Here is a 12,927-nt window from a genome sequence, read left to right on the forward strand (position 1 = left end):
CCAACTTGGGTGTGGGGAGAGACCATGTAGGACTAATAAGCCCCTGGGAACCTAATTTCAAATTGTAGTCTGTGCTGTGAGGGCAATAAATAAACAGGAGATGGAAAATAATTTACCCCTTTGGGTCAACAGTGTATCTTCTATATTCTACTATTAAAGAATTTACATGCAAACATAGTAATTGCTGTCATTTGCGAAGTACTTACTATGTGGCAGACACTCTGTTGAGTGGTTTCCACAAGTATTCTTTGTTACTCTCACAATAAACCAATGTGCTTGATTCAATTGCTCTTCCCGTTTTATAGATACAGACACTGAGGTGTTGAGATGTTAAGAAACTTCTTCAAGTTCACGCAATTAATCAGTGAGAGGGACAAGATTCACACCAGTCTGCCTGGGTCTTATCTCAGGTTCATACTGATCGTTAGGGCATCCCTGATCTGCGTCCCTAGTAGCCAGTGTGGTACTAAGCCCACAGTATGTGCTCAAGCCGTACACACCCAACTGAATAGAAGAAAAAGCAAGAGGATGAAGTAGCTCTTATCATCAGGATTTTATTCTTTCTCCTGCTTAATTGCAGACACCCATTGTCCCCTGCTCCCACTTCCACCCATCCTTCTTGAAGCCTTGCCAAACTGCCCCCAGCACTTGTTTCTTTGTTCCAAATCTTCTGACATACACTCCCCAAGCTGCACTGTTAGCTGGTTAATCTTTTGCCCCATCAGGTCACCTGTTTCATTTTGCCATTTGTCTGTCTGTCCTGCTTCCTTGTTTCTTGAGGGACCAGCTATGACTTGTCTTCTTGTAGCCCAGGACTGAGCCGGAGAATAGAAACAAATGAAGTGTCCATTTTAAGTCTGCATTTCCTGTCCTTTGGGAAGCCATAGAGAAATCCAATAAGCAGTATTTGCCTACCATATAAGAACGAGCAAGCCTAACCCCAATGTGACAGTTCTTTTATCTGCAAAGATTGGACCATGGTAGTTTACATACAATTTTGCACATTGAGCATTAATAAACTCCAGAAGACCTCATCTTGCTGTGTTCAGCTTACGTTTAACCATTGAGGGTTTATTTTTCCTTTAATTTGAAATGTCTGCCAACAGCTTACAAAAATCAAGAATTTCACATAAAACCCAGATTTTCACCTTCTCTTAAAAAATCATAAGCCACAGCAACCCTTGTCCCATCGCTGCCTGAATAACAACACGCCCAGGGACCTGGCTCTTGGTGCTTGTCCATTTACCACAGCCTTCATCGGCCGAGGTCCCTGATTTTCATTTCCTCTCCTGGTCCCTTTCAGTATTTAACTCTTTACCCCTTTCCTTCATCTATACAATTGCACCCTCTCTAATTCCTTCTAGCAAGCTCTGTTTGCTTCAGAAAGCTAGTTTCCTTTTCCTCTCTTCCATTTCCCTTCTCCGCCCTTCCTTACCTGTTTCCTTGCCTGTGTTTTTCTTTATTCCTCTTCATTCAATAAGCATTTAACTAACAGGCATGTGCAAGATACAGCTGAAATGTGGCTTGGGGATAAAGATAAAGACAGATAAGGTATGGTCTCTCCTTTCAAGTGGCTTAGAGATATGCAAACTATGTTTCCTTCATCACAAATATACGAGTATATTGAGCCCTTACCTTGTACTAAGCACTGTGCAGGTGCTGGGGAGATAGCTCCAGGAATAAAACAAAAGTAAACACAGAACTAATCTCCAACTCCGGGGTCTTTACAATAGAGGGACAGTTCTAGAATAATCTTCTAGAGGACAAACTTTGAAGCCTCGCTGACTCGGCTTGAATCTTGAATCCCGCATTTAGCTGTATGTCCTTGGGCACTTACCTTCTCTGCGTTTCAGTTTTCTCACATGTAAAGGGGGGCTAATAACATCCTATGGTTCTTATGAGAATTAAATGAAGTAATACATGCAAATTGACTAGAACAGTGTTTGGCAGTTAGTAAGTGTCCACACTGGTTATTGTCATTATTTGAAGAGGTGATGGGCATTATATGGTATCTTCAAACTTATAAATGCAATGTTAATTTACAAAGAACCTTCAAGGAAGGCAGGTATCACTCAAACCAGTTAAATCAAGGAAGGCTTCACAGAGGAGCTGGCATTCGTTTTTATCCTTAAAGGACCTGTCAGAGAGACAAAGAATTAAGTCTGATAAAGGCCATGTGAAGCAGAGTAAACAACACAGAAATGAACATGTTTGACATCAAGCAAGATCAAGAAACTTTGCAAAAGTTGGAGAGAGTACAATATTAAGAAAAAAATTTTGGGTTTCTTGCATAGGCACGGGGAGCCAGAAAATGACAAAATAAAGTGGTCTGCAGATACGAGGGGGCCGGATTGGATTCAGACGGACCCAAGAACCAAACCATGCTTTGGGAAGCAGACTTCAGACAAAGGAATGAAGCCCCAGTATACATTTGCTCAGCGACTCCTCTCTGGAACACATGAAACTGAAGATCCAAAACAGAGACTGAAAAGTTCTCTCATTGCTCTGGGCTAGTTCCCAGAACGAAGACGATTGATGGCTTTGTGGGATCCTTAAAGGCTACTTTCTCCTCAGTTCCAGACGTCATTATCCAGGCTTTTAATATTCCCCAACGGACCATCCACGGCGGAGGAGGAGTCAGCATCGCTGGCTGTCCCCAAGAACTAGGGCACCTGGGTCCGCCCTGCAGTTTGGGGGCATCTCAGACTTACTGTACTTTCTTGCTGTGCCCCCTGTCATTCTCTAAAGCACTCTTGCCTAAAGCAAATCTAATGAGTAATTAGAATGACTAGGGAAGGCCAGAGCCATTGAGAAGTGGCCATTTCTGGAGCACCAGCAGTGAACTCCACCCCCACCGCCAGGGCCATCCGACGTTCTTTAATCATCTCACCAGTGGCCACTGAGTGTCCACCATCCGCTGGGCCCTCCTCTCTCAGACCCTGTGTGACCTGGCCCCTCCCGCCCTTCCTGTCACATCTGTGTTTCTCTTTCCTCCCACGACACTCCTTCCACTGCACTCCCAGCACACAACAAACTCTTTCCTCTAGATTCTAGAACCTTCCTCTCTTTGCCCCTGGTGGGGCTAGCTCGTCCTTAGCCTTCGGTTTCAACTCAAGATGTTCCCTCTTCAGAGGGGCCATCCGTGACCAAGCTATCTAAATGACATATCCACACTCGGTCACCGAAGCTGGCACGTTAGGCCTCTGACACTTCTTGCTATTTGCAAACACTTCTGTGTTAGCGATTCACTTATATGCTCCCTGGGTCTACTATGAGACTGTAAATCCGTGAGTGCTGTTGGTTGTTGGTGTTATCTACCCATGGACATTCAGAATCTAACATGCTGTCTGGCGTATATGGGTGCTCAGTATATTTTTATAAAATAACTGGATGAAAACTTATCAGAATGAATCCTAGGAGTTGACCTAGCAACTTACATTCTCTAACGCCGGGCCAGGCTATCCAAACAGGGCTGAGCAAAGGTAGGTTTCCAGTTGCTTGTATGGAAAAAACATAGAGTTTATCCTTGATTTATTTATTTATGTATTTATACGAAAAACTGTAAACCTACCTTGCCTACCCTTCTACAACAGAGATGTATAAACGCTATGTTCATTCATTTGTTCGTTTGTTCATTCATTCATTCATTCATTCATTCATAAGGTACCTCCTGGTCATATGCTAGGCACTGGGCAAACAAATACGGGCAAATCTGATAACTTGAGACACTCCATTTCTAGGACACTTTTCTCTATAATTCCCTTTCTCATCACTAATATTAGCTTTAGTTTCTTTATTTATGCATTGGTGATAATAGTGCTAATTTCATAGAGCCATTATGGGAATTAAGGAAGAATACGTTCTGCTCAGTAACGATAACCAACTAATAGCTGTTACAAAATGTCAGGCAATGTTCCAAGCATTTTATGAATATTAACTCATTTAATCCTTACAACAATCCCGTAAGATAAAGACTACTATTGTTCCTCTTTTACAGATGAGAAGGGGAGGCACAGAGAGGCCGAGTAACTTGCCTAAGGTCACCAGGTGGTGATCGGTGGGACGGGAACTGACCGGGGCAGTCTGGTTCCTCTCTGTTGATGCTCTCAACCAACATGTCCATAACCTCTGCTTGCCTCCACGCTTGGCCGTGAATGGCGGGGAAACAGAAAACAGGCCTTTTCTAGTCCGTGGTCACACAGACAGGCAACACATCGCGGAGTGAAGGAAGAATATATGTAAATGAGAGGATACCGTGTATCATTTGGGACTCTTGTTTGCAAGTAAAGGAAAAAATACTCCCAATGCGGTCAGCAAAAAAGAAAAGAGGTGAATATATTGGCTTATGTCATCGGAACAGTCAGGAGCATCTGAGTTCAGGGACAGTAGGACCAGGAGCCCCGGGGCAGCCCTGCAGGTTTCTCCGCTTGCAGGCAGCCTTGTCCGTGCAGTGACTTTGCTTGGCCAGCAGCAAGAGAGGTTTCCTTTGCAGGAGTGCAAATTAAAAAATGCCAGCATTCAATCTCATTGCCTGGTTTGGAACATCAATGCCACTAAACCGATCACTGCAGCCCAGGGTGTAGCCAGTCTTGGGTCACACGTCCACCTTTCCAGCCTGGGCCAGAGTGGGTTCTTCTAAATCCAAGGACCTGAATAAGTGGTAGGGTCCTTACCAGAAGGTAGATATAGTGAGTTAAACTATGCCCCCCTAAAAATGGAAGTTCCGGTTCTAACCCCGAGCTCCTGTGCATGGGAACTTACATGTAAATAGGGTCTTTTTGGCATAGTCAAGTTGAAAGGAGTCTCATTGGCTCGGGATGGGTCTAAATCCAATGGCTGGAGACAGAGGGGCACAGACGCACACAGAGGGGAGACGGCCACAGGCAGAGGGAAACTGGAGCGCTGCTGGTACAAGCCAAGGAACCACCAGAAGGTAGGAAGAGGCAAGGAAGGACCCTTGGCTGGAGCCTTCAGAGGGAGCATGGCACTAGTGACATCTTGATCTCGGACTTGGAGCCTCTGGAGCAGTGAGAGGAAGCATTTCTGACTAGCTGAGCAACCCCGTGCGTGGACCTTGGTTGTGGCAGTTCTTGTGCTCCGACAGCGATGGGGAAAGGGCCTGGTCTGCCAAGCCTTCCAAACCCGACCGCCGAGACGCCAGCTTAGCTCAAAGCCACATGAGTTGGAAGGCAGTGCAAGGGAACCCTGTGTGTTGTTTCTTTGTATATTAATAAGAGTAAGAATAATAAAATAATGGCACCATTTACTAATTGCTTACTAAGTGCCATGCAAATGTAGAGTCTGGTGCTTTACATAAAATTACATCTTTCACAATGCCCTGCTGAGTTAGAGATCTTTTTCTCTATGCATGAAGAAGCTGCCACATATAGAATTGGTCCTCCTTAAATTATGGGTAAGATCCCTGAGGGCAGGATCTGTATTTTACTAACATTATACGACACTCTCCCCCCAGTTCGCACACACAGGCAGTGCCCATGCAGTGCCACAGCACGAAACTGTGATGCGCCAAACAGAGCAGGTGACAAATATTTCACACTGTGCTAGCTAAATTTCTGACTACCGCACAGTTTTTTTTCTAACATACTAAAATTATGATCCACAATATCACATTCCCTCAGACCTTAATTTTAAATGCCGCCCACCCCGCCATCAGAATGCTGTCGGCTTTCCTCTCTCTGAGAGACTTGCAGGTTGGCTGCTGTGCCCCCAGGTCTTGACAGGCACCCTGAGGGCTGGAGGAAGCAGTGTGGCCGCACAAAGCCTGCCAAGGACAAACTCCCACAGCACAACTTGGACCTGGACAGGCATCGACGAACAAAGGAGCCCCGATGCCGGCGTCCACTCAGAAGTGACTTCTGCATCCCTCTGCTATTGGGACCAACATCAGACATGTGTGTGTGTGTGTGTGTGTGTGTGTGTGTGTGTGTGTTTCTTCCATAAAAGCCCTACCCTAATCCAAGATCAAACAATTTATTTTGGAAAATGACTGTACATAATAGTACATTTTCCAGAATGGACCAGGTTTGCCCCTGCCATTTGCCGTCGCCTTTGAAGTATGTAATAGCCGAGGTAACTTGGAGAAACTACTGTTTGCTAGGGAGCTGGCATTTACCCACTGATTTTATCAGTTCACTTTTTGCTTTTATCTGCTTTGTTTCCCAAGTGAGTTGTCATTACCTGTTTTCTACACATTGTTTTTAAGGGCTGTGGAGGGTTGCCTCATGTGAATGGCCTTAACTGATCTAACTGCCCCCTAGAGTAAGTAGCAGTATTATATCCAATTTTCTCTCATGCAACAGTCCTTGAATGAATATACCAATATCTTTTCTTCTGCTTTGTTGAAGTATAATTGATGAATAAATATTGTATTTATTTAGGGTGTGCAGTGTGATGATTTTATATATAAGTGTGTGTGTATATATGTATGTGTATATGTATATATACACACACACGGTGAAATGATTACCACAATCAAGGTAATGAACATGTCACTTCACACAGGTAGGTGTGACTTCCTATCTTTTGGTACACTTCCATGTATCCACAACAAAATTCTAAAAGTAAAATTATTTTAAGGCAAAGGGCATGATACTTTGTAAATTGTCGATTGCATGTTACCAACTTGCCCTGTGAGTCAGATAAAGATAGTTCCCTCCCCAGTTTTTAATTTTGACTTAGTTTTCATGTTGGTAAGCATAGTACAAACATATGAAGGAAATTCACACAATACTTCAAAATATAAAGAAACCTGTGAAATGTGCCTGGCTTTCTCCACTGCATCCACCGTGCAGAAGGAGCCAGCAGCTTGTCCCTGTGAGCACGTGGGCCAGGCCCACAGCTGCCACCCCCACAGGTCGCTGGTGAGGAGCACCCACTGTGTGACCTGTCCTCCCAAGGGCCACAAGTCCTTCTTTTCCGAAATTTCACCCTGGCAAAAAAATCCAAAACAAAAGACAACAATAAACAAAAACAAAACAAAACAAAACAGGGCAATGAACACCTGGCATTCATTCTTTGATCTGGGAGTAAATGTCACTTTTCTTAGGGGCGAAGGGGTCGTCCCTGACTCTCCAGTCTATATTTCAACTATTTCTTTGACTTATTTGCTGGGCTAACAGGCCCTGAGCCCTCTGCATAGAAACTAGCACCACATGGTATCTTGACCATGTGGTCACTTAGCACATCATGACAAACTAGGTCCGGATGCACTTACTGATATGTAGCAAAAATTTTAAAATACACAGCATATGGTGAGATTGTTATCAGTTACAACCTAATTTCAAAATGAAGCAGTATTTTATATACACAGTGACCTGTATGCTCAGTTCAGCTTTGCTGGCATCCTGATGCATCAGGTACTAGGCAGGGGTTGGGGACTGCAACGGTTCACCTTATGCGCCACCTTGATGGGGCCCAGGTAGGTGGTGAAACATTGTTCTGGGTGAGTCTGTGGGGGTGTCTCTGGATGAGACGAACACTTGAGTTGGTAAACTGAGTAAAGCACTTTGCACCAATGGGGATGGGCTTCAGCCAATCGGTTGAAGGAATAATCGGACCCCAGAGTGTCAGTGGTCAAACAGAGACCCCTCAATTGCCAAAGGCAAGGTAGATGTGGATACCCTAATGGACAACAGAGTCAAATCAGCAATCAAAACAGGATGTCTTATTGGCGATAGAGGATTCAATTCAACGATCCAGGCCATTCTCAAACACCGGCGGTGGTGAGAGCCGCGCAGTGAGGACTGAGAGTAACGCAGAATGAACGCCCTCATTGGCTCACCAGACAGCCTGGGAGCCTGCGAGGGACACACAGCGAGAACTGCCTAGCGAGCGGCCAGGGTAACAGCGGGAGGTACTGGGAGCGCAGTCGTTCCTCCAATCCCAGGGAGCTGGGGAGTCTTCCCGGAACAGCGAGATGACTCCGCGGGTCATTTCACGCAGGGATTATCGTACCGCGCTCTCACTAACCATTCTCTTCCACGAAAATGCCCACTTCCTTTCCTGAGAGTTACAACAAGTAGTAGCCAAGAGTGGCAGAAAGAATCTTGTAAGACATCACTTGAAAAGGTAGAAAATGAAATAGGAAAAAACCCACAGACATATATTTTATATGTCCTATTTCAATAAAACTGAAGGGGCAATCTAATATGTAAGTTGTAAAGTAGTTTTCCAATTATAATTGTAATAATGATGATTAGAGAAAGTTTTAAAAATTAAAAGACAATAAAGAAGAAATTAAGAACTGGTCATTCTCTTACCCAGGAAAATAATAACTAACATTTTGGCATATTTCTTCCTAAAAATTGTTTATGCATACATAGATGATTTTTAAATATGATTGTGGTAAGAGTATATATAAAATTTTACATCCTTTCACTTAATGTTATGTGTATGACCATTTTCTTATATCATCAGTGTTAAAAACATAATTTAAATAACTGCATGATATCCTAGTTTATGAAGACACCATGATGGCTTTAACCATTTTCTTATTGTTTTTAGGCTTTTTAGGAAATTACTTACTGAATATTATTATAAATATTCATTGCAAATATTCAGCAATGCTTCTTCTTTTGCTTTCTTCCTTCATTTTTTAGACCCTGCCTCAGGTTTCTTTGTACAAATAGCACAGGAGGACCTCAGCTCCATGCAGACCGCAGCCCAGAGGTCATCCCAGTCCTTCCATCCTCACATGGGCAGACAGAGGCTCTGCTGCGGAGCCTCCATGGGGCTCTGGGCAACTTTGGAAGCCAGAGCCAGAGCCTCAGCCTCATCCTGGGGCTTGGTCCAACCCTTGGCCTTGAACTTTGGCTGCAGAGCCTGAGACCCTTGGCCACGCAGCATAAGCACACTTCCCAAGCTTGAGGTGAGCCAAGTGGGCAAGACGACTGAGCATTAGGATCTTGGGCTTCAGCTCCTTGGGCTTAGGAGGGCTAAGAGCCTCGGCTGGCGCATTCACGGCCTCGGCATTGTTGGCCTGCACCTTCTTCAGGCCTTTCTTGTTGTGCTTCTGGGAAAAGCACATGTTCCTCAGGAACTTGGGGTCTACCCCTTCTAGAGATCCGTATCTTTGTGACTGGGGTTTCTTGATGCCATTTATGTGCCATTTTGGGGCCTGGCTGTGTGTGGTGTGGCTCTTGGACTTGGTCATATCTGCTCCAACGCCCACAGCTCCTGAAGTGCCTAGGGCCAGAAGAGGAAGAGCTCCCGTACTACTTCTTAAGAGCACCTGTAGAGGCCCCCTGGGCCAGGTCCCCTGAGATGCAGAAACATGATGTTAGAAATGCAAGAGATTTACTGGGGAAGTGCCTTTGCAGGGGTGGAATTGGGGAGGGAACTGGGGGCAGCTGGAAGAGCTATGCCACCACCAAGCAGCTCCAGCCCTGTTTGGTGAGAGAGGAAGGGAGAAGGGTTGGGGCGGAAGAGTCTCAGACTGAAATGCATTTCTAAAAAGAGCCCTGAAGTCCGAATGGGAGCTCTCAAGCCAAAGCTGGCCATCAGAGGAGCCCAGCAACTCCTTGCAGGAGCGTCCTGCCCGCACATCTCTGCTGCGTTCAGCCACCGGCTGCGGCAGCCCAAGGCAAACGCGGCCTCAGCTGGACAGCCGGCGGGCGCGGTTCGGAAGGCTGCCGCTGGGGCTCCCAGGCCGCGGTGCCTCTGGCCGCCGGCGGTCAAAGCACCCGGGAAGCTCGTCGTCCCGACCACCGCGGAGCGGCTGCCACCGGCCCGTGGGGTTCCAAGCTCCAAAGGCAGAACCGATGTCAAGGCTTTTGAGTAATATTACAGATTCTTTTCCTAGTTCATAAACATTCTAACAGTGAAGGGTATTTAAAAATTTTTATTTTAAAACAAAACCTCCCCAATCTCTCTAAATCTCGGGACCGTCTGCTCCTGCTCAGAGACTCCCCTCCACGGCTGGGTTCTTGATGCCTCTTAGGAAAGTCTTCGCAGTCGTCTTGTGATGGTTCTCTGCCTTGAGGCGCCTCGTCTTATTGTTTATTCCGAACTCGACTGCTAGAATTATTTCACTAAAGCTCAGCTCTGGCCTGCCACAGCTCTGCTCAGAAACCTTCCAAGGGTCAAAGAAATATAAACTCAAGATGGGATTTTTCACAATATAGTGCTAACCGAGATTTCCCAAAACATCGCTAATTACTGGATGTGCTGTCTCCTAGGCATGTGCATGGCGTGTGTGTTTAATTATATATGTATATTAATTATTCATATACACTATGTATGTATTTTTAAAACAGTATGGTGTTTTGACATTTTTAAAACCCTTCCTGGCTGGGGAGAGGCTAGCTCATCCTCAGAGGCGACCGAGGGCCCGGCAGGAGCTGGCCGGCTCGCAGGCGGACGACGCGGAGCGCAGCCCGCACCCCGCAGCCCGCACCCCGCCGCCCGCAGCCCGCACCGGGCCCGCCCGCAGCCAGCAGCCGCCCTCCGTCTGTGCCATCCAGGCCGCCCGCACCTTGGAGCCTGCCCGCCCGGCTCCTCGGCCCGGCCAGGCCAGCCTGCTCTCCCGCCCCGCCCCGCCCCGCCCCGGCGGTGCCTCCGCAACCCCGGCGGGGGCGGGGCCTCAGGCGCCCCCTCCTGCCCTCCGCCGCCTGACCCCCGGGGTCTCCCCGCGAGGCCCGCGGAGGGCGGCCCTGTGGGCGGCTCCGGGACCTGGGAGGGTAACGCACTTTGCGCCCCAGGCCTCCCTGTCTCCTCTGGGGCCGCACCGGACTGACCGTCTCATAAGAGAGGACAGAACAGGCCGCCATGACAAGCACCACAGGATGAGGGGGCTCAATCCATTTCCTCACAGTTCTGGAGGCTCGGAGTCCCAAGTCTAGGCGTAGCGAGGGCTGGTGCCTTCGCAGCGCCGCGGGAGACTCCGTGCCCTGCCTTCCTCCTCCCTCCGGTACCCCACGTGCCCCTTGGCCTGTAAACGCGCCTCCCCAGCCTCTGGGTCACCGGGCACGTCCCTTGGCTCCGTCTGCCGCTGGCTGTCTTCCCTAAAGCTGCACTCGGGGCGGCCCAGGGGCTCCCCGCGAGCTCCAGCGTCACCTCATCTCCGTGTAGCGGTTACGTAGGCAGTGATACCGTTCCTAAGGTCACCTTCTCGGGGATTGGGGGTTAGGACTTTTAATTTTTTTTTTTTTTTTTTTTTTTTTTTTGGTGGGCCGGGGCAGGGAACATAACTCAGCCTATAATATTGGGATATTGTAGTAAGTTCCCCAGGGAAGGGTAAAATTAAAAAGTCAATAATATAGAGTTTAAATAAAACGAAGGTGTTCCATTTAAAAGGATGTTACTGTATTCTAACAATACGTCTTCCTTATCCTTTTAGTACTGAAATGTTCTTTGTTTTCGTAAATGAGAGTAACAGTACATAAGATGTTTTTCAGGAAAAAAATGAAAAGCTGCAAACTTTGGAAACATTTTTGAAATTTTACGTATTCAAAAGAAGTCCCCCAAAATCTTCTGTCTATATATCCTTATGAGGAAAGCAAATTGAATAAGTGCCTTAAAAGTGTGTTTTGTTTATTTTTAATTTATACTTGAACATTAACTATTTCCAAAACTGGAATTTTAAAGGATTAGATAAAAATGTAACATAACATTTTATTTATTTCTTAAGGATATAACTTTGAAGAAATCTTGCTAAAATTATTATAGATAAATGCTTAGTGATAAAAATGGATTTGATCATCTTTATTATTTTTGTGAATCATAGTTTAACAAAGAAATATAGTATTTGAAAACCAAATTCTAAGTTTAATTTATTTCTATACTTGATTATCATAGTTGTCAGGATTGAAAAATTACCGTGGAAAAGCACATATCATGCAATATGTACTTAGGAGGACATTTATGGTTATTGATAATGGGTATATAAATTTATATTTTAAATACCTTTCTTGGTAACGTCAAATTTGGAGTTGGGCAGATCAGCAGTTTTATTATTTTTAAATGCTATAGAATTATCTTGATTTATAGATCCAATGAAGGTGACAGTATAAATCCAATTAAATATTAGTAGAGCTAAACTTCTGCCTCCCTCTCCATCTCTCTCTCTCTCTCTCTGAACACAGACATCATGTTTAAGTAGAAAACACAAAGTTAAAAAACTAATAACACTAAAAGTATTACACCATGTTAGGTGCTTCCTCCAAATTTACTCTAAAATTTCTCTTATTTTTTGATAAAATCAGAAAATCACCATTAGGCAAATATCACAACAATTCTTGCTGCAGGAAGGGGCCAGTGCTGGATGCTAAATTTCTTGGGCAGGGCAACGGTAAGGTGAGAAGAGGCGATATGTATAGTTTCAAATCTCTCCCCATGATAAATGTTTTAATTGTGGAAGAAAAAATAGAAACTTTACAGTGGACTCGGCAGACGCTGTCTTACCCCATGATCGAAGGTAGCATTACCAGCACTAAAACGCATTGACATCAGGTACCATAGGATGTGATGATGCAGTGAGAAGGGTGCTTCTGTGAAGTTCTTTCCAAAACATTCATGACTTCAGTCGCATCGTGAGAACGCATCAGACAAACCAAAACCGAGAGGCATTCTGCGAAGTGAGTGACCATTAGTCTTCAAAGATGAAAAGCAACAGGGGAACTATTTCAGACTGGATGAGAGAGACTGAGGCAACGTGATGATTAAATCAATGTGGGATCCTGAACTGGATCCGGGACCAGAAAGAAGATATTAGTAGGAAAACTGGCAAAATTGAAATCAGATCTGTGGATTAGTTGCTGGTATTCTGTCGGTGTAAATTTGGTGTAGGTCATTGCAATATGATTATATAAGATATTAACATCAGTTGGGTGAGGGCATATGAGAATTCTCTGTACTGTTTTTGCAACTTTTCTGTAAGCCTAATTTTTTTCCAGAATAAAAATGTTTAAT

General features: G+C 45.3%; 1 protein-coding gene across 1 annotated transcript; it reads right to left on the reverse strand.

Annotated features, from left to right (window-relative positions):
• Positions 1-8,709: 8,709 nt before the first annotated feature.
• On the reverse strand, positions 8,710-9,172 carry LOC129077457 (60S ribosomal protein L29-like). The gene is given in 3 exon segments (XM_054581834.1): positions 8,710-8,834; positions 8,837-8,860; positions 8,863-9,172. Coding segments are annotated over 3 exon segments (459 nt in total).
• Positions 9,173-12,927: the final 3,755 nt, after the last annotated feature.

This window comes from Pteronotus mesoamericanus, unplaced genomic scaffold (genome assembly GCF_021234165.1).
Source record: "Pteronotus mesoamericanus isolate MK-2021 breed Mesoamerican mustached bat unplaced genomic scaffold, CSHL_Meso_final contig_68, whole genome shotgun sequence".
NCBI lineage: Eukaryota > Metazoa > Chordata > Mammalia > Chiroptera > Mormoopidae > Pteronotus > Pteronotus mesoamericanus.